The sequence below is a fragment of the Orycteropus afer genome, unplaced genomic scaffold (genome assembly GCF_000298275.1).
Source record: "Orycteropus afer afer isolate SDZICR_OR568_19922 unplaced genomic scaffold, OryAfe1.0 scaffold00123, whole genome shotgun sequence".
Classification (NCBI taxonomy): Eukaryota; Metazoa; Chordata; class Mammalia; order Tubulidentata; family Orycteropodidae; genus Orycteropus; species Orycteropus afer.
Window position 1 is genome coordinate 2,484,686 of NW_006921710.1, and position 20,976 is coordinate 2,505,661.

The following is a 20,976-nucleotide window of genomic DNA, read 5'->3' on the forward strand; positions in this document are numbered from 1 at the left end:
CCCCCCAGGTGGGGCTGTGGCTCAGGGGAAATTCCATGCTGGTCTGCCACCCCGAAGCAAGCCAGCAGGACTAAGAAGGTTAGATGGTTGTAACATGACAAATTAGTATCACGTGTAAACCTTTTTTATTAAAACATTTTAAAATACAACTTTCCAATATGTAAAACTGTCCCCTTTTCAACCCTCCCCTGCAAGTGACCCCACCCAAAGCAGTGTCATACTCTGGGCCTGAAAGATAAGAAATTCTTACCTCTCTTTTTGAGGAAGGGCAGCCCTGTTTGTCAGAAACTCTCTAAGATATCATAGGTCTAAGAAAATAAATATGCTGAGGCCTGAAAGAGACAGCATTTTAGAGAAATAAGCACTTTCAGAAAACAGAAATTCTGCTCTCCTGGCCGTGTGAGGACCCAGCACTGCCTGGCTGCTGGTATCCGAGATGGCAGTGCCTTCACAACTCCTGAGGCTCCTCCTAAGGGTTATGTGCACTGTGGTTGAGAGTGCTAGGTGTGGTTACCAATGTCACTGTCACAGCGTGGAGATAAAGGCTGCTTTCTCCATCAACTGCCCACCTCCTCTCCAGGGCAGAAGAAATTAGCTGTGAGACACACAGTACCTAAGGGCCAAATGAAGGTTGATTTGAGGGCATTCAAAGGCAGCATGCCCGTTCACCACTACTCAGCTGAAGACTCTCTTCAAGGAAAGGAGGTGGAAATCTTCACATTGGTCTATTTTCTGTGCTTGCCTCACAGCTAACTATACTTAATGGTGCTATTGTTGTTGTTGTTGTTGTTGTTGTTATGTGCCGTCAAGTCGGCCCCGACTCATAGCGACCACCTCACAAACTCCACTGATAGCTGCTGTTACATGAGTTCTGATGCCTCCACCCAGTCAAAGAACCAGCACACTGAGAGTCTGAATACACAAGAACATAAAGAACATGCTGAGAAGATGCCAAGCTGTGGCCGCAGGAAGGCAGCCCTCCAGCATTCGACTCCCCTCCATCGGGTTCGAGGTATGCGCGTGGTCAAGGGGAGATTCCCTGGGAGAAGCCCCTGCCTAATCCTTTCGTTGTGAACCTCCTATGCTGGTTACTTTTGATGCCATCCTTGAGGATATACGTTGCAGGCTGACAGAATGCTGTGTAGGTTTCTCAGAGCCACAGAAATGAGAAAACTTTTCTCCTTGGCTGTAACCTGAAAGAACCCACATACAAATCCTGTACCAAAACAGGTAAGAATAGTTTAACAGTAGGAAAGAAAGAAAACCCCAAAACAAATAAAAACAAAACAGACAAGCAATCAAGTATCTGAGATGTTTTGGTTTCTATTGTTTCTTTCCGGGCGTGTGTGTGTGTGTGTTTCAATGGAGAAGGTCCACTTCAGATGCCGGCTTCAGGATTGCTCTGTGGGGAGGATCTGAGAATGCAGCCAGTCAGTGACAGGAACTGAAAAGGATGAGGATACCCACTCAACTTCTCCATCCACCAAAGCCTTGGACAGACCTGCAAGGAAGCACCAGGAGACAGTGGGGAAATCAGTGATGGTTTCTCACTGCAGAAGGGCTCTGGTGCTTACCCAACTGACTTGTGTTCAAAGTTGAGTTTTTGATGCTGCCACAATTCTACACAGAAATATTGTGGGAGGATCAAAAAATAGGTTTGGAAATGGCCTAGAGCCCAGTGGTCAGCAGAAAGCTTCTGAGGTGCTAACAGGGAAAGAGGGAGAAGCATCCCTCAGGTCCTGCCTTCCAGTTCCTTGCTCTGCGGAAGGCACATTCTTCTCTCTCGTTTATCTACTGTCCTTGAGAAGGCCAGGGCTGGCATCTCCTGCCTTATGTCTTTAGAGATTAGCAAGTCCACAATCATGGAGGTCAAAACTTGAACACTGCCAATGAAATTTCATACTTTCAAGACAAGCTTTTGAAATGGTAGAAAAATGGATATGAAACGCACAAATCTAACAAGAATCAGTATTTCAATAGTTTTCTTTTCACATACCACCCACTCCTGCATCCTTATCTAATGCTTTTAATGAAAATCTGACTCAAAGCTGGGGATAGATACTTACGAGTTAGATGATCCAAAGCTGAATCCTGAAAAATAGATGAAAAGTACACTGTTAAAAAATACATACTGCTGAAAGACAAATGTGGATTTAGGCCAAGTTCCTCCCTCTCTTATCTCCTATGGAAAGCCCCGCCCCCATCTGCTGGATGGGCAGGAAGGGCTCTGCAGAAGGGGCTCTAGTCCCTCCAGAGGTGATCAGATCCATTAGGGAAAAGCAGGGAAATCTTTCAATGTCTCAGTGTTGTTTCAGTATTTTAGGGGTTTTTCCCTACCCCTCCCCGGTTGTAGCAGAAGCTGTCTAGTACAGTCTCTCTCATGAAGCTGCACTGAACCACAGAGATCTATTTCAGTAGGAAAACCTGTTGTTTTTTCTATTTTTTTCCATCTATTCGCTTCCTTTTCTTCTTGAGACGCAAGACACTTGGGCTCTAAGTTTGAGTCTGCTGCTATTTGTACAACTCTTTGGCAAACTGCTTAACCTCTTGGAGCTTTTGTTTCTTCATATGTAAAATAATGATGCCTCACCTTGTGTCTCAAAAGTTTGTTAAGTGATAACAACAGAAGACAGATAATTCTGCTATCTGAAGAAACGGAGTGAACAAATTCAAGGCATCTTGTGAAGTTTCTACATCCATTTTGTGAGTCTGCTGGCTTGGATTTTTAAACCACAGTTTAGTAAGACTGTATTATTTAGTTCTCAAATCTTGAGAGAAAATCAAGTCAGTCAATTTCTTTATTTGGTAGCAAATGGTACAGTGTTACAAGTCTAATTAAAACCTAAAAAGAACATGTCATTTAAAAATGACTCTCAACTTTAAAAATACTAAATATCCAGGTGAAAAATATTCATTTCTTTGGAGGAAAATGCCTTCCCCTTTGAGTGTTCAACATAAGAGAGAAAAGGCAAGCAGTGCTTGCGAGGGAAGAATGGTTGCCTACCTCCTCCGCTGGATCCAAAACCAGAGAATCCACTGCTCTGTGTCCCAAAACCAGAAGTCTGTTGAGACAGTGATCCAAAGGTTGGAGCATTTTGACTTGCAAGGGTGCCAAAAGACGTGGTGTTGCTGCTGCTCCCAAACCTGGGTTCCAATAAGAAATGAGATTCGGGTTAGGATGGCTACACAGTCACTGGGCCACCAGAACACCTCAGTCTACTGTCCTAACTCAGGTGGCATGACACATGATTCAAAATGACTTACTTGAGATTCAAACAGGCAGCCTTTCAGAAAGAAGAGACTATACAGCACCAAGCAAAACTGTACTCAGCTTTGGGAAGAAAGAAACAGGAACACAAGATGAAACTCAACCTGTCCAATGTTTTAGTTTTCATCCAGGTCATCTGGAAATTCCAGGTCATTTGGAAAGTAAGCAGCACATTTCTTGCTCTTCCTATTGCCAACCATTCTTTAATTTTATCCCATCATTTTAATTTCACATTTATCTGTAATTCTGTCCCCCTTCCTCATTTATTTACCTTCCACTCTTCTCTGGATAGGAGCTCTGGTAGTGTAGTGCCTAAGGCACTTTGACTGCTTACCAGAAAGAAGGCTGGTGGTTCTAACCCACCAGCCACTCCTCAGAAGGAAGGTTGGGCAATCTACTTTTGTAGTGATACTGCCTTGGGTCACTATGAGCTGGGTCCGACTTGACGGCACATAACAACAACAGTAATAACAACTTCTCTGGATAAGGTAAAGTGTCTTTTCCATGCAAAGTCCACCATATGCCTGTACTTCCTGCATTTTTCCCCAGTGATGGCCTGTTCTATTCCTACTCCTGCCTCGGGTCCCTCTCTCCTAAACAACAGCATGGACTGTCAGATGGCTGCCAGGGACAGGAACAGTCTCATGGCAACTAGCTCTTCTGGATACTGAATACCAAAACAGGTGCTTGTTAATCCTGTTCTACAAAATGGAACTAACCAGCTAGTCAGGCAGGAGTCCTACGGGAGGAGCCTTTCCAAGGCAGAAGATGGTACTTTTCTACTACCAAATCAAAACCAAACTCACTGCCATCCACTCAACTCCAACTCACAGCGACCCCTATTAGGTTCCCAAGGCTGTAAATCTTTACAGAAGTAGAACGCCCCATCTTCCTTCTGCAGAGCAGCCGGTGGGTTTGAATCGCTGACCTTCTGGTTAGTAGCCAAGTGCCTTATACACCATACCACCAGAGTTCCTACTTTTCTACTAATAAAGAAAATAATTGGTTTTGAATAATTAAAAACTCAAGATTCAGTCAACTGAAAACCTTCACCAACTGTGTGGTACTAGGTGCTAGGCAGTCACTGTAGAAATCAGCGTCCATCAAAACCTGCCAAGAACACCAGCTGACGTCCACTCCTAAGTCTCCTTTAAAAGCTTTCCCCAACTTTAACGATTGGGGTTTTCTGTGGGGAAACTTAAAAGACCCCTAAGTCTTTACATGCATATATGAATTCGCTCCTTTTCCCTGACACTTTCAAAGCATTCTGTACCGGCACCACGGAGACTGCTGGCGGGGGTCATCAAGTCAATTCTCTCACTCACGGCAACCCCACGTGACACAGTTTTCTTGGCTGTAATCTTTTGTTTACGGAAGTGAGCCCTGGTGGCTCAGTGGCTAAGTGACCAAAAGGTCAGCAGTTTGAATTTTAATTATTTATTCAAAACCAGCAGCCGCTCAGCAGGAGAAAGGTGTGGCAGTCTGTGCCTGTAAAGATCATAGTCATGGAAGCCCTATGGGGAGGTTCTGCTCTATATGGTCCCTATGAGTCACATCAACTCAATGGCAAGAGGTTTGGATTTTGGTGATCTTTACAGAAGCAGACTGCCAGATCTTGCTCCTAAAGAGGAGCTAGGCGGATCTGAAGTGCCAACCTTCCAGTTAGTAACTGGTGATAAAGGGTGTGAGTAAAATGTGAGGGCATTAGTGGTGGCCAGGGCTGTGGGTAGGGGAGAATGAGGACTGGCTGCTAACAGGTACAGAGTTTTTAACTCACTGCCGTCGAGTCAGATCTGACTCATAGCAACCCTTCCTTGGGTTTCTGAGGCAGTATCACTACAGAAGTAGACTGCCCAATTAGGGTGTTGAAAACATTCTGGAATTAGACAGTGGTGATGGCTGCACAGTTCTGTGAATACAGTAAAACCACTGAATTGTACATTTTAAAAGAATGGATTTTACAGCATGTGAATTATATCTCAATTTAAATAAATGAAAAGTTAAATAAAACGTGATTGGGACTAACCTGCCTTTTGACACAAAATGCCATTGGATTAACTATGCTTTTTCCTCTTATGCGAAAGAGAGCTATAAACGAGTCAATAGAAGGGAAGGGGAAGAGGCTCAACCGCTCCACGTATCTTACCTTGCTGTGGCCAAAGAACCCAGTTCAAAAGAAATGGGTTCATTAAGTGACATGGAAATTTGTGGTCAAACTACCTTTATTTTTTCATTTGATTTATAGCTTCTGAGCACACAAGAGAAGAGGTAAGAAAGTTTCAGGGCTATGGCAACTTCTGCTCCTAATGTAAACATTTAGGTTTAGGTGACTTCTATCCTGAGTCCACTTCAGGGTTTTCTCATGGCCCCCTTGGCTGAGTGAGGATGGAGGCAGCCCCGCCCTTGGATAGCTACAGAACATGCTGCAGCTTATTTTCAAGATAGAGATGCTATCATTTGCCAAACTCATCCCAAGTTCCTTTACAATTCCCTCACACAAAACCATCCCTGGCCCCCAACTCTTTAGCTTTGCCCTTTGTGAGCCTGGTCCCAAGGGCAAGAGGCATATTAGAGTCACTTTTGGGCATTAATAACTCCCTAGAATGAGAAGCTATTTGTAGCCATCACCACATGTATTTTATTTGGACTTGTGGTGTGGTAAAAGGTGATATTCTCCTTGGGGTTGGGTTTTGGCAACCAGCCTGAATTTCTGAGACCCTTAAAAGCAAATCTCTGCTATGGCATCTTCAACTAAGGATGTGCGCAGGACATAAGAACAGCTGTGAGAGTCGAGCAACCATCAGAACTTTTCAATGTGTGAGGGTGCTGGGCTAGTGCCTACTCAGGAAGCTGGCTCGCAGGACTGTGAAACTGAATGCCCACTTTTGGGGTTGGAGTAGAGCAGGGACACAATGAGTTGTTTGCTCAAGGACAATGGGTCTAATGTAGAACAATCCTAAGAGGAAAGAATCTGGTGAAAACTATTCACTCAGAATTCATGACAGAACTGACCACATAAGGACAATCCTGGCTATAAAGCAGCCAACCAAACCAAACCAAATCAAACCCACTGCCGCTGCTTCGATTTCAACCCATAGCGACCCTACAGAACAGAGTAAAACTGCCCTACAGGGTTTCCGAAGCTGTAAATCTTTATGGAAGTAGACTGCCACATCTTTCTCCCATGGAGTGGCTGGTGGGTTCAAATTGCTGACCTGTTGGTTAACAGCAGAGTGCTTTAATAACTGCACTACCAGGGCACCTTCTAAAGTAGCCAAGACAAGATTCATTATCTTCTTTTAACCAGCCTCACCAGGAGAACGGGGTTCTGACAACGAGTATTCTACACGTCAGGGCACAGCAATACTGCTGATGCCATCAACACATTCAATAAAGCCTGGCTTGACAAATGAGAAGATCAGGAATCCTGGAGCAACTTGTTCACTGATTTAGAGGGCTGGGCATTCAGCTCACAGTCAGGAGTTGGAAAAATGTAAGAATTTTCTTTTCAAAACAAGGGCAGCAGGCCCCAGCTCTTTGGGCTGGCATGAGCTGGGTGGTATCCCCAGGTCCTCTCCCAGGGGGCTTACCCGAATCCTCCTGCGCTGGCAGCCGCAGTACCCTCTCCGAACACTTTGCCTCCCGTCGAGCCCAGAGGGCTTGTAAAGGCTGGGGCTGAACCGAATGCTGGCACCCCTCCAAACCCAGGGGATCCCCCAAAAGTAGGAGGGCTGCCAAACACTGGAGCAGCACCGAAGCCACCTGAGCAAAACAGAGGCAAACAAACAGAAATGGGGAGAAAGAAACAAGGAGACAGGAAGAGAAGACATTGAATGATGAGAAACCAAATCAAAAGAGGAAGAAACAAAGGGAAAATACGAAGTTAGAAATTCAAATACAAACAACTGTAAGAAAAGGCAACACCCTTCTATCTGCAAAATAACAATAAAACCCTAAAACACAGAAGACCAAACCACCCCCTCCAATTCTGAGAGGGGTCTAGAGTCCATTCTGGAGAGTTCCTTGGAAATCCTAAGTATCTAGCATGACCCAGGGTTTGTCGAGGGATCCCCAATCCCCTCTGGAGGCAAGGTGGGTGTCACTAGCTTGAAGAGTCTTGGGAAATCAGATCACCACCAAGAACCAACCTGGTACATTTCAGTTCCATCTCAGCTCCTCTGAGTAGTTTTGAGATTCCTCATTGAAAAAAATCATTCTTAAGAACCAATCCCTGACCAGTTGTCAAAAGATTTTATTACTTATCAACATATATAGGCAAGAGTTGTAGTTCATAGAAACCCACCCCTCTCCAGGAGAATCTGTGACTCAGGTTACAGCAGAAATGAAGAGATGCATGGCAGTGGCTCTCAGCCAGGTGCTTTTTATTTATTTAAAGTCGAATGACTCTCACATCTCTCTCCAGTCTTTCTTTCTCTTTGTACAAAAAAAAAACCACTTAAAAACAAAACAAAACTTTTCTTTCTGCAGTCAGGAACTACTACTCAAAAAAACACCCCACACTGAATTTCTTCTTTGGAGAAAGACTGCTATAAAAAATAGTAACAGCAATGGCGAGAACCGCAGCCAGAATCTGAGCCTTTTGTTGCAAGCTCCCAACACTGGTGCTTACTTGGATACCAGGTTGGCCGGAGCACAACGGAGCAGGTGATCACACAGAAGAGATCTGTGCTCTGTGTGCAGGGCAGCAGCCTCCTCTGGTTGGTGGAAACGCCCAGGTGAGAAGATGAATGTCCCTCTCTTAGCCATTCCTTCCACTCTTCTGAGATACCACTGCTTAAGTCATTCTAAAGTATCAGAATAGGCACTCAATGCCTATTCTCACTCACTGAGTTCACTGAACAGAATGAAATGGTACAAGAAATGTGCTCTAAAGGGGACCAACCATCTCTATGGGAAGTAGAGTACTCTTTAAAATGAGTACATGCTAAAGGGAGTAATGATGGCCTAGCGATAATCAAGTAGATGACTAATCCCTGTCAAGAAGGTAAATCTAAGTGTTAGTGGGATGAATCAGGCTATTTTATTATAAGCATAATCACACCACAAGCATCTGCTTTTTGAATCAGGAAAGGTCAAATACTGTATATGAAAAGCTATCAGCTGAATGCTTTATTAAGTTAGTCACTATATTGTGATCCAATTATCTGCTTATTTACTATTAAGTGGTTGCACAACTGAGAAAATACTTTTTGCTAAGGCTCATGTTTGCGTTAGCATTCTTCCTTTTAAAACCTTGAGTGAAATTCCAAGCCATGCTAATGGAAACCATTGGGTTACAAATACAACAGACTGGGAAAAAAAAAAAAAGTGCTAAAAAACCCTTGCAGTTGAATTATTTAAGACTGCCATAGATCTAGTTACACTTTCTTCCTAAACACCCAGGGCTTTATCTAGTAGCTTGCACTCGATATTGTTTAGACTTCTGGGTGGAAGGTGAGTGAAAAATGAGAAGTCAAAATGATACAGAAAGTCAACTGGACAGCAGAGGAAAGGAGATTAATACGATGCACACACAGAAAATGCCCCAAAGCAACAACACACCTGGGGCATAGCCAAATTAAATCGGAAGTGAATGGTCACTCTGGTCTTATTTTTGGAGTTAGGCAACTTACTCCTGATGCTAAGAGGGATTAGATTTTATTAGATGTCACATTTTCATGCTTTTCTTCTCCAGAAGAAACAGAAATCTAATAATAACAGTTGACAATAATGAAGTTGCTAATTTACCAAGGGTCTGCTGTATCAGGCGCTTAGTTCACTTTAATCCCTACTTCAGAGAATGAGCAAACTGAGGCTGGGAGAATGCCACCTGGCCAAATTTAACCAGCGTAGGTGACAGAGCTGGGCCTGGTGTAAAGTCTGAGTTAACTCCAAAGCCCTTCTATCACCTAATCACTATGCATCACACCACTAAATCCATCACTTCCACTAAATCTATGTCATACTAATAGCTCCCCAGCAGGGCAGTAGGGTAAACCCACTGGCCCAGGGAGCACAGCGATGCCATTTTCAGCCTAGCTCCTCTTCTTTCCTTTCCTCAAAAATCTCCCATCAGTATTATTTTCTAATCCATTTTACTGAAGGGAAGATGGATATTTTTGGCATTTTTCAAAGACCCATCCAAACTATCAACCTAAAATCACTCTTAAAGCAAGAGGTGACAATCCTGATGCCTGAAGCATTTGTACTGCCTTTGCAAAGTTAACTCCTTTATTTAAAGCAGACTTTCCTTACTTTGAGGTATTTCTTTCAGTAGAAGGGGCTCTTTGGGACACCAATACAAATTCTCCAACAGATACAAATGGGAATGGTCTTGAAACACAAGTCCCAGTGGTCTTTCTCTCACCCTCACTTGCACATTTTGGGTTACTAGTTCACTCATGTATTTCAAAGATGCTTTCTCTACTAGGGTCCTCAATCTAGGTGGTTTCATGTCGATAATCGAATAAGATATTCTAAAAGGTAGGTCTGATTCTCAAATAAATTTGGACTAGATTGCAGGATAGGTGCTATAATAAAAATACAAGAGTCAAAGAAAACATTATCAAATTACGTAAAAAAAATGCTGATGATTAATGAACTAAAAATTCACAATCACGTGTTAAAATTTGCCTTGTTAACTAGGGCCAAAGCTTTGTAGTCCTACCATCTTTTTAAATCATTCACTGGGGCAGAAAGGTAGCCAAAATAAACTAAGCTGCAATGCCCATTTCTAGTCCGTTTTAAATTCGAAGAGAAGAGTATCAAAAACTGATAACCAAAGACTGACCTACTCAAGTGGCAGGTCTGAATTAAGGTTCACAGTACACTTGGAAACCAAAGCAGGTTCTAAAATGTGATTATTCCAGGCACGAATTGTGGATGGTCTCACTACTAAGTCAGAGCCATCTATGCTTCTGGCAGGATCCGTCTCTGGAGTTAGCATAATTTCAAAGCATCTCATAAGGATACTTTGAAATTATGAAAGAGAAGTATCCTGCCCACTGATAGGTGGGTATTTTGTTTTAAAGAGTTATTTTCTCAGCAAACATCCTTCCCCTCCCTCCTGCCTGTGAAACAAAACCTTTACACATACTTTTCTGTGCAACAGGATTAGGAATACAGATCCTCTTTAGATCTCAGAGACAGAAACAGGATAGAAAGGCAGCTGACAGAAATAAAGTACATGTTTTCTTATCTAAACAGACATTGTTCTTCAAAAGAGCTTAAATTATAAATGTAATACATACTATAAAAAATCATAGTTTATAAATTTTTGCCTTAAAAGTAATGCTGGGATAAAATGGAGTGATAGTTATATTCTCTTTTCTTGGTTACATGGTGTGTTCTAAGTGTGAAAATTAATTGAACTGTACACTTACATATGGATATTATATACATACATGTATAGCCAATGCATAAATATATTATACTTCAATTAAAAGTAAAAAACAAAAACAAATACAAACCTGATTTGGGAAAGAGAAAATTATATAGACTTAAGAAATTAAACACCCTCTGTCTTGACCATCACAGGCAATGGGCCTCTAAAGCAATTCTGTGACTCAGAACGCTTTCTTATTTATATTTTAGTTATCAAGTTCTTAAGATGTTCCCTTACTTTGGTTATTCTGTAACTGTTAAATATTTACAATGTTTTCTTCCCTAAGACTCTAAGTTCTCTTTATGGGTTGCATTACATGCATTCTATGCTTTTTGACATGTCTCAGGAAGGTCTGAGCAGTGTTAGGAACATGTAGATGCTCAGTAAATAAAAAAATAAATTAGGGGCAAAAGTGACTTAATCAATACTACAGTCCTACTCTCTTGATACAACCAACCTAGAGATAGCACCTTGCAAGTATCTATGAACATATAAATATCAAAGTAACCATAATAAATGTGTTAGAGTACCTGTTTTATTTGGAGTAGAAAACCCAAAGCCTTGGGATGCAACACTTCCTCCTCCGGAGCTAAAAGTGCCAGCCGGTTTCTGATCTCCAAATGATGAACTGGCAAATCCACCAAATGTCTTGGCCCCACTGTTTCCGAATAGGTTAGAGGTATCTGGGGAGATGAAGAACTTGTGTGAGGGAGAGCCGAGGGAGAGAAATGTCCATATCTACTTCTCAAAAAAAGAGAAAAAATTAAACCCTCAGTTGAGTGTTTGGAGAGAAAGGAGTGATAAAGAAGTCTAGGATCCAAGGGAGCTGTGCTCTGGAGAAACAGATACCTCTCTGACTTTCATGCATCTTGATTACAAGTTTTAAATCATTTTGACACCCAGGCTCAGGACTTCCTGACATGATTCTGTAGATACACAATAAAGGGGCAGCACAAGACATTAAAAGCAGGCCCATAAATGCACTAAAGAATCTCCTTTTCAGAAACTCATCTGTGTGCCCACCATGACACCAGGCCTATCCAGTAACCAAAGGACCCCTATCTGAGCTTCTCACGAGACCAGTTTCTTTGGAGGAAGAGGGCTTGCTTTCATTGTTTCCTCACATGAAGACCAACTTTAATTTTTGTTAAACTAGGGAAAATAAAGTGAGGGCAAACCCAAACCAAGCACAGTAACTTCAAGCATTTGCAGTTAAATCTGTCATCCATGCTGCTGTCCGATCTGCTCAGAGGATGGTAGGCGAACAAGAAACATCAGGCTGCTCCTACTTCTGATCAAATGGGAACTAGAAGGATTAAACCAGGCCAGCAAGTCTTCCAATGTGAGTTCTTTGTAAGAGGTTCAATGACTCTCTTGACCTTCTACATGCCTATCCATTAGGTCACTCCTTCAACCACTCAATGAATCTGCTCCAAGAATTAAAGGAAAAAAGGGAAACTAAGTACTGAAACCCAACATGAATGAAAAGTGTTTTGTCTGTTACAAGAAAAGCAAACCTGCCAGGCAATATATAAATAGCCAAAGTCATCTACACAGAAGCAGAATGGAAGCAATCACTCAATACAAACAGCATAGTCTGCTTCAGGAATTCTCTTTAAACTTCCTTTTTATCCCTACTTCTTTTTTGGGGATATAGGGTGGATAACTCATGCTTTCCCACTATATTTTGATGATTTTTTATTAAAATTAATTTGCCTCCACAATAAAGCAGAGAAAAACTAACCCAAAACGGAAGGATGCCCTAAGACACAGGCATAAATAGGGTGCCGAAATGATACGCTTTGGGTCATCTCTAGATGTGTAATGAAGACTTCACACTGTATATCATTGACAGAGATGGATAAACATTGTGCAAGACCAGTCTTTCCCCCAGCCAATCAGACAGTGAAGGTGACAGGAAGGGAAAGTGATTCTCAACATCTAAGCTGCTTGAAGAGGTGGTGCATCACTAACCTGCCAGTTCCAAGATTTCTCATCTTGTTTTACTCCAATCCTACCCAGTTTGAGATGAAACATTTTTAATACTTCCAGTTATAATGCTCTCTATCTACAATCCAGAAGTATGCAATCTATCTTAGGACTTTACCATCTCAAATTTTTAGGCACCAATAACAAAGTATCAGAATCTTGGGGACCCTCTTCTGTGAAACTGCTGCTGGCAATTTGGGAGCTAAGGACCTATATACCCATTGTATCAGGCAGTAACAGCTGGATTGGTTAAAAAATTCCTTTTTATCACTCTCCTAATACAGTATCATGATAATTTATCCCCAATGTATCTACAAGATGTTTTCTTGAGCAGTCTGATGCTTCTTCTAATGAGCAAATATGGAGGGTTACATATGATTTGTCAGCGCCAATATACTTGATATTAGGGACAGAGAACAAGGCTTCTCAGCCATTCCTTTTTTTAGTTTTAATTTTTATTGTGATTTGGGTGAAAGTTTACAGAGCAAATTCACTTTCCATACAGCAGCTCACATATACTGTGTCTCATGACATTGACTGCAATTCCCCACAATGCAACAGCTCTCCTCCCATTTCCTCCCCATACTTATCTTCTCTTCCCTGTCTCCTTCCCTCCTGAGCCATCTCCCTGTGCATACACAGCCCTTCTATTCTCCCACGATTGATTTCTCCCAGGTGTGTATCTACCTATTGTAAATGTTCAGTTCATATGCTTGTCTTTTGTTTGGCTGGAAGCCATAGTAGTGAGTTCAATTCTAGACCTGAAGGGCAGCTAGGGGCCATAGTCTCAGTGGTTCCATCAGGCTCCGTCAGACTAGCAAACCTGGCCCCCCCCTCCCTATTTTTCAAATGATTTTGAGTTTTATTCCACATTGTTCTCCCATTCTATCCCAGATTTCCTATAGAGATCCCTCTCTGAGTGGCTGACAGTGGTAGCTGGGCACCATCTAGTTCTTCTGGTCTCATAGTCATGTAGGCTGAGGATCGCATGATGTACCAGTCCCTTGGACTAACTGTTTCCATGGTTCTTTGGTTTTCTTCACTGTTCTTTGCTCTGGATTAGGAGAGACCCATCGTCTAGATGGCTGCATGCAAGCTTTTAAGATCCCAGTTGCTACTTGCCAAAGTAGGATGTGGAACAATGTTTTTGTGTAGTATGTTATGCCAATTGAGCTTGATGCCCTCTGTGACTATGGTCCTGAGTCCACAGGTCCAACCACTTGCTCCCTCTACATAGCTGGCTGTGGCCAAGAAGTGACTAAAACCTTTTCCCTTGTCAGCTCTATTATATACCTGGGAATTCTTATAGAACATACAAACACATTTGCAGAAACATTGTCTTCCAACCCTAACATGGTCATGGTCAGCCATTTCTTTTACCTGGCACATTCAAGAACATAAGATTGCAATTTTCTGACTTTCTTGGTACTAGTAATACAAAATTCTTAAGAAGAAACAAACTCAAGTGCAAAATTAGGCTGTATCTCCTTTTGGAGAAATTCAGTACAACCACACAAAATCAGAGGCTAAATGATTTTATTGGAAGATGCTGGGAGACTTAAATTCCTGAAAAATTAGAGAACATTTAGAAGACTTCTGACCTTCTGATCTTTTGAAGAGCATCTGTTTTCAAGAACTTCATAGCACATTATAGTGGAATAAGCAGAAGTTCTGCCATCAGACCTGGGTCAGAATACCTAATATCTATGTGACCTTGGGCAAAGACTTAACCTTCCTAAGTTCTGGTTTCCTCATATAGAAAATGCAGACATTAATTCTGACTATGGGTGTGAGGATTAAATGGGATAACGTAGGTAGAGCACCTAGTCTGGCATATGGCGGACTCTCAGAAAACAGTACTTTTCTTCTTTGTTCTCCTTTAACCCTTCTTTCCATATCCCAGTCATGTTCAATATAATAAAACGAAACACAGAGCAGGTCAGCAAGAGAAAATTAAATCCTTTTCACTTGGCAAAACCCCAAGAATTAAACCTCTTTATTTTAAAAATTTATATTGTGGTTTGGGTCAACGTTTACAGAGCAAATTCATTTTCCACACAGCAGTTTTTTCATGACATTGAGTACAATTCCCCACAATGTAACAGCTCTCTTCCCACTTCCTCCCTGTACTTACCTCTTCCCTATGTCCTGCTTTCCTATGTATTCCTGCATTGCCCCTACCCTTGCCACCCTGGAGCTATCTCCCTGTGACAACACTTCCCTTCTGTTCTCCCATGACTGATATGAAACTCTGAGGAGTGTATCTACCTGATATAAACGTTTACCCTATGTGCCATCTATTGTTTGGATGGGAGCCAGGAGAGTAAGTTCAAGGAATAAAACCATCAAAGGTAATAGCTGTCATCTGCAGTCTCAAAAGGAGCTCTGCACATTAAAATGTTTTCCCATTTATTTAAGTTTGCTCTGAAATTAAGTAGCCTAAAATGATATCCTCCTCTCTCCATCTTAATGGTCACCAACAAATCTCTTAATTCTGTCCTAATGGTTCCAAAATAGCAGTCTCTGGCTCTTGAAAATACGTGAAAGGAGAGGGTATCTTCATCATTGAGCAGTATTTCATTATAGAAGGCTGTTGTTCACTTGTGGATAAATTACTAAGAAAACAAAGTTTGTCTTTGCAGAGCCATTTGATGACTGATACTTTGTGGGTAACAAGTACATGTAAAACTGGCATCTGCTCTGGGTTTCCACCCTGCTGACACAGCATGGATCTTCTTCGGTCTTTTTTTTTGCCAGATAACTGGCAAAAATAAGGTCATAACCCAACATCAGGGTCTGACTCAAATTATATCTGATATAAATTTGATATGAATTAAATATGATGTTTGCATAGTATCATAAAGACCAGGTCAAAGGGGGATTCTCAATAAGCTCCTCTCCAGGATACTTTCCAAGACATTTTCTTAACAGTCATAGATGGGGCCTGTGGGTCCAAATGATTACCATTAAATTGCTTCTTTATCATCTGACTCAATTATGTCTTTTGGGCCCTTGAACAGACAGAGAGAGAAAGAAGATACACAGAATGATTTTCAACAGAGTCTTCAGGACAAGACTCAAAAGGTAATGGGGTCCTTATGGATAACAATTCACAGCACTGTTGAGTTTTAAAATACCTTAGGGGTTAATAGTTTATTTTTGGTAGAGTCTCTGGGGAAGACAGAGAAAAGAAACCTTTATGGCCTGAGCTTCCGGATACACAGAATAAGCCACCTCCAAGCATCAGTGTTCCTAAGCTTGTATTTTTTGTCATAGCCATAATACTAGTTACGTCTCATGGCTAAAGAAGCTAGCTTCAGGACTAAATGAGAATGAAAGAATTAGGCCTGTGGCGTGAGTGTCCCAAAGGGAACTGTTGGTTCACTCAATTTGTGCTAAGCATCTATGTGCCAGGAAGTATGTTAGATGTTGGACAGAATATCCATAAAGGCTGTCAAACAAGGCACACCTGGGAAGAGTCCCATGCCATCACATGACTGGGGAAGATCTCATGAAGTTATGTGGTGAACCAGTGCTCCAGAGACATACGTGGCTTTACCACTCAACAGCTGAGTAATCCTAGCATATCCACAGCCCTTTCCTGAGACTGTTTTCTTATCTGTAAAATAAGGATGGCTACATCTAAAAATACTGTTGTAAGAAGTGATTAGACTACATATATTGAGCACCTAGTACACTATGGGTGATCAATAAAGGTTTGTTTCCTTGCACATGATGTTACATGAAGGAATGGAATACAAAGGTTGCAGGATTCCCAGGGAGGGAGCAATCACTACGGGCCTGAGTAACTCTTTGGAGAATTTGCACAGAGGAATAGACCTAGATTCAGCTTTAAAAGAATGGGAGTTCAGAGGAGTAGAGCAGAGGGCACAGTGTGAACTATGGCACTTAAACAGGGAAAAGTGAAGGGTATATGTGAGAGAGGCAGACAGAGAGAGCAAGAGAAAGATAGTCAGCAAGCAGATAAACTGGACAAAGCAGAGGTGATGTGCTGTGGAACAGAGTCCAAGTCAGAGTATCAGTCTGAGGCACTCATTTGGACTCTATCCTACAATCAATAAGGAGCTGTCAGAGGGATTTAAGTAAGGATAGTGGCAAAATAAAAGCAGAGATACTCGATTTGGTATGGATTTCAGCCTATAGTAGAAGAGACTAGAGGCAGAGAGAGGAATTTGGAGACTACTGTGATAATCCAGATAACTAAGAGGGCACATCACCCAATACCAGAGAAGGGATTGTTTGAGAGGCAGGAAGAGAACCAGGATAGTCTATTAATACAGTCCGGAAAAAAAATGGTAGTCCAAAGTGTCAAATGTTGCAGAGTCACCCAAAGAGAAAGAGGCTGTCACTGGTGATTTTGCAGAAAGCATTATTTGTACTGTCATAAAGACACTGCCTATCCCCAAATGACTTCTAGCTCCTTTCTCCCTTACTACTCCTTCCTCTTATCTTGCACTTGGACCTCAGGGCTAAAGAGGCTACTGTCCATTTCACTATCAAATCATACATTAAGGCTGAACTGGCAACCTGAAGTTGTGTGATAGACATATTTACAATGACAAGAAAAAAAGAAAAGAAAAAAATGGGTAGCTGTTAAAATTGCTTATATACAATCAAACCCTCATGGGATTTGGTTCCTTAGTTTCCATGTTTAGGGTCATGGTTTCATGAGACATCCCAGTTAATTGGCCTAATAACGTGTTTAGCACTTCTGTTCTGACTCCTAGTTCACTTCATAGTTCCTGGGGTCTTAAAAGCTTGCAGGCTGCCACCCAAGCACAATAATTGGTCTCTAACTGCCTAGAGCAACAGAGGAAGAAGAAGAGTCTGGAATAGGAGGAGGATATGGAATGTGTGGCTAATTGTCTCCATGAACAACTGCCTCCTCTGCCATACCAGAAAAAATGGATGGTGCCTAGCTACCATTACTGAACATTTTGATCAAAGATTCTACAGAAGAATACAGATCAAAGGGGTGAAAATGCGGAACAGACGTTCAAATTCTTATTGCACCAATGGGGCTGGATGAACCCCTTAAACTATTTCCCTGAGATAATCTTCAAACCTTCAACCAAAAACATTCCCTAAAATCTTCTTAAAGCCAAACAACAGTTAGCTTAACTAGTAAAAAATGTCTGCCTTGAACTTTATGCTCTTTTAAAAACTATCTATATAGGATTAAAGTGACAATGGCAACTTGAAAAATTAGATAGGAACCTTAGGGGGTAGTGAGTTTATGTTAATGGGGGTGGAACAACTCAGAAAAGAAGGGTAAGAATGGTGCACAACTGGAAGAATGTAATAATGTCCCTGAACTGTGAACGTAGAAACTGTTGGCCCATATTCTGCTGTGTACATTCTCAACAACAAAGTAAAAAAAAAAAAAAAAAAAAATCATACATTTAGTTTTTAAAACTGGAATGTTAAGCCTTTCCTATGCTCTTTCAAATTCACTTAAACTTCTGTCAAGCATAAATGTAAACTGTCAGTTCAACTTAATAGCCAATATTCAGGAGGTGATGGCCAGTGGGTATCTGGTATCAAGAATAGATATATATTTGTTTTAAATCAGAATTAAAGAACTGAAGCAATGGTGTGCCAGTAAATGTTGAACAACAGGCTGGGAGGGTGGACAGAGGGGGAAGGAGGCAGCCCTAATGTGTAGCATTTGCCAGTTTCCATGGTTATAAATGCTATCACCATGGCTGATGTCAGGCTACCACTGTGATGTCACTGAACATAGCATTGGGGCAAGATGTTTAAAGCTGGTTCTTGTAAGCCAACATAAGCCACCACCACCCTATCATTGAGAGAAGGTAATTCTTCCAACAGTTAAGAGCTTTGGTACTGGATATGAATCAGCCAGAAGGAAATAAATTTTCACAAGGATACGACATGCTTGCTTTTTGAAAAACTGGATAGCAACATAAACTCACAGATGACAACCTGTAGGATAAATCCATATTTCTAAGTAGGATGTTAATTATCAAGTGTCTATTCTGTGCCAAAAGCTGGGTTAAGCTCTACCTCTGCCATTTTGTTTCGTGACTTAAAAAAAAAAAAAAAAAAAAAAAAAATCCCTTAATTGTTTGGGGTTGTTTCCTTATTGGAAAATGGAGAGACAGCTATATGAAAGTCACATTTTTCAAAGTGTGTGCTATGGAGCCCTGTGGTTCTGTAGTGGTAGCTGCGAAAAAGATGGGCTTACTATCCACGCAGAAAATCTACTGTTACCTGTTTGCATATCAGCATTCTACTTAACAGTTCATTTGCAAGTAGTTTTTGAAAACTACTAGATGAAATTTCTAAGATCCTTTCACTCTGGGATTCTAAATCTATCCTGGCAGACTGAAACCTGAATGACAAAAATTTCTGATCATATAATTTCATGAGTTAAGAGGTACGTGTCTCCTGACAAGCAATCTTTCCTTACATATTACTAGAGTAGACAGTATATCAAATCAACTGGTTTCTGATCTATAAATTCAGAAGGGAGAATCAGGATAGAAAGTTTTGCTTTTGACTATATGGGCCTTAACAATAAGGAACTATCTGTGTTGTCTGTAGGGTATTAGCTCTTGATTCTTTATGATTAAGATCTGTTGCACATGAGGAGCCCTGGTGGTCTGCTTCTGTAAAGATTTACAGCCTTGAAAACCTAATGGAGGCTGCTATGAGTTGGAATTGATTCGAGGGCACTGAGTTTTTGTTTGCTTGGTGGTACAATGGTGAAGCACTTGACTGCTAACTGGAAGGTTGGGGGTTTGAAAGCATCAGCTGCTCTGTGGGAGAAAGATGTGGCAGTGCGCTTCCATAAAGATTACAGCCTTGGAAACCTTATGCAACAGCTCTACTCTGTTCTACTAAGTCACTATGAGTCAGAACTGACTCAGCAACAATGGGCTTGGGTGTTTGTTTGTTTGTTTGTTTCTGCACATTAAATGAGAAAAGCAAAGATGAAGATGAGGGGTTCCAAACTTCCCGACTCAGCCTCCATCAGCAACAGGATATTTTTTTAAAGAGTCAAACAATCAAATTCCTTTCATTTCCAACCATGAATAAACAGATTAACAAAGAATATTAAAAATTAGCTGGAGAAGAAAGTGCCAACATAGCCAAGCATCACAGTAAAATAAAACAAAAATGTAAGAGATGAGAAATAATGAAGGCTTCAACATGTGGGTGACATTTCTCTACAGCAACTGAGTTTTAAAGCAAATTCAAAGAGAAGTACCACACAGATGAAAATCCAGAGGCCCCTCCTCCACGCATCCCTTGCTTGTTTGGTGGCTGCTTATTTATGCTTGTTGGCCTGCATTCACTTCAAATCATTTCAGTCCCAAGGAACTGAGCACTGTGGGCCTTGGGAGTAGCCCAATATACAGATCCTCTCCCAGAAGCTCTAATGTCTTTTCACAGTTACATAGGACATCTCATTAAAAATTCAAAATAAAAACAAACCACACTGCTTTGGGATAAACATTTTAAATGGGCATTCTAGACCTGTCTTTCCTGTATTTGCTACTGAAACTTTCGATACATCATGAAGAAGACAATGGCATTAGAGGGGCAGGGAAAACTCTTTCTCAACTTACTTGGGGTGGCTGTAGATCCAAAGCCCCCGCTGGCTGAGCTGAATGGGTTTTTGTTGGCTGCATCCTGGCTGGGTTTCCCTCCCAGGCCACTGAAGAAGCCTCCCCCTCTTCCAGTGTTTCCAGATCCAAACACGCTACCACTGGAAGAGGATGACTGCTAAAAAACAAAAGAGGCAGGAAGCAAGATAGGATGAGAGGTCACAGTAAAATGGCAGGCCATATCCGTGGGCAGGATCCTGGTGCTCACATCTGGTAGAAATGGAAGAGGCAAGAGAACTTTGATTAGTTCTGGTACGGATGCTTTAACAACCACAAAAAATGCTGGACTCTGGACAGAGACTTTCTACAAATAAGTTCTCAAGCCGTGTTCATGGTCCTCTGAAAACATGATTTATGGTAGCTAAGAATATCAACTGTTTATCTACTCTGCTGCCTTCAATCTCTGCATGACATGATGGCAGGGGCAAAAATGCCAATCTTCAAGATTTTCCCAAAATGAAAAGTTTGAAAACATGTATAGGCTATTATGAGTGCTCCTTCTTCTGATTCCTGTAGCGTTAGGCTGAACTAATCAGCAACTGATGACAAGTGATTTACATTGTCTTTTCTCTCAATTTGTGCACTTTTATTTCATAATGACTTCCCCAGTGCTGCAGAAATCTGCTTAAATTAGTTGCATTGTTGAAATGATGACCGTAGCTGAATTCTGTCCAAATTTG

The 20,976-nt window shown here is 41.4% G+C and overlaps 1 protein-coding gene across 1 annotated transcript in view; it reads right to left on the reverse strand.

Annotated features, from left to right (window-relative positions):
• Positions 1 to 1,467: 1,467 nt before the first annotated feature.
• NUP214 (nucleoporin 214) overlaps positions 1,468 to 20,976 on the reverse strand; it is a 129,275-nt gene continuing 109,766 nt past the window's right edge. The window contains exons 31-36 of the mRNA XM_042781459.1: positions 20,258 to 20,414; positions 11,183 to 11,335; positions 6,859 to 7,030; positions 3,005 to 3,144; positions 2,067 to 2,091; positions 1,468 to 1,501 (exon numbers count right to left, since the gene is read on the reverse strand). Of these exons, the coding sequence (XP_042637393.1) occupies positions 1,468 to 1,501; positions 2,067 to 2,091; positions 3,005 to 3,144; positions 6,859 to 7,030; positions 11,183 to 11,335; positions 20,258 to 20,414 (681 nt within the window). The remainder of the gene's footprint in view (positions 1,502 to 2,066; positions 2,092 to 3,004; positions 3,145 to 6,858; positions 7,031 to 11,182; positions 11,336 to 20,257; positions 20,415 to 20,976) is intronic.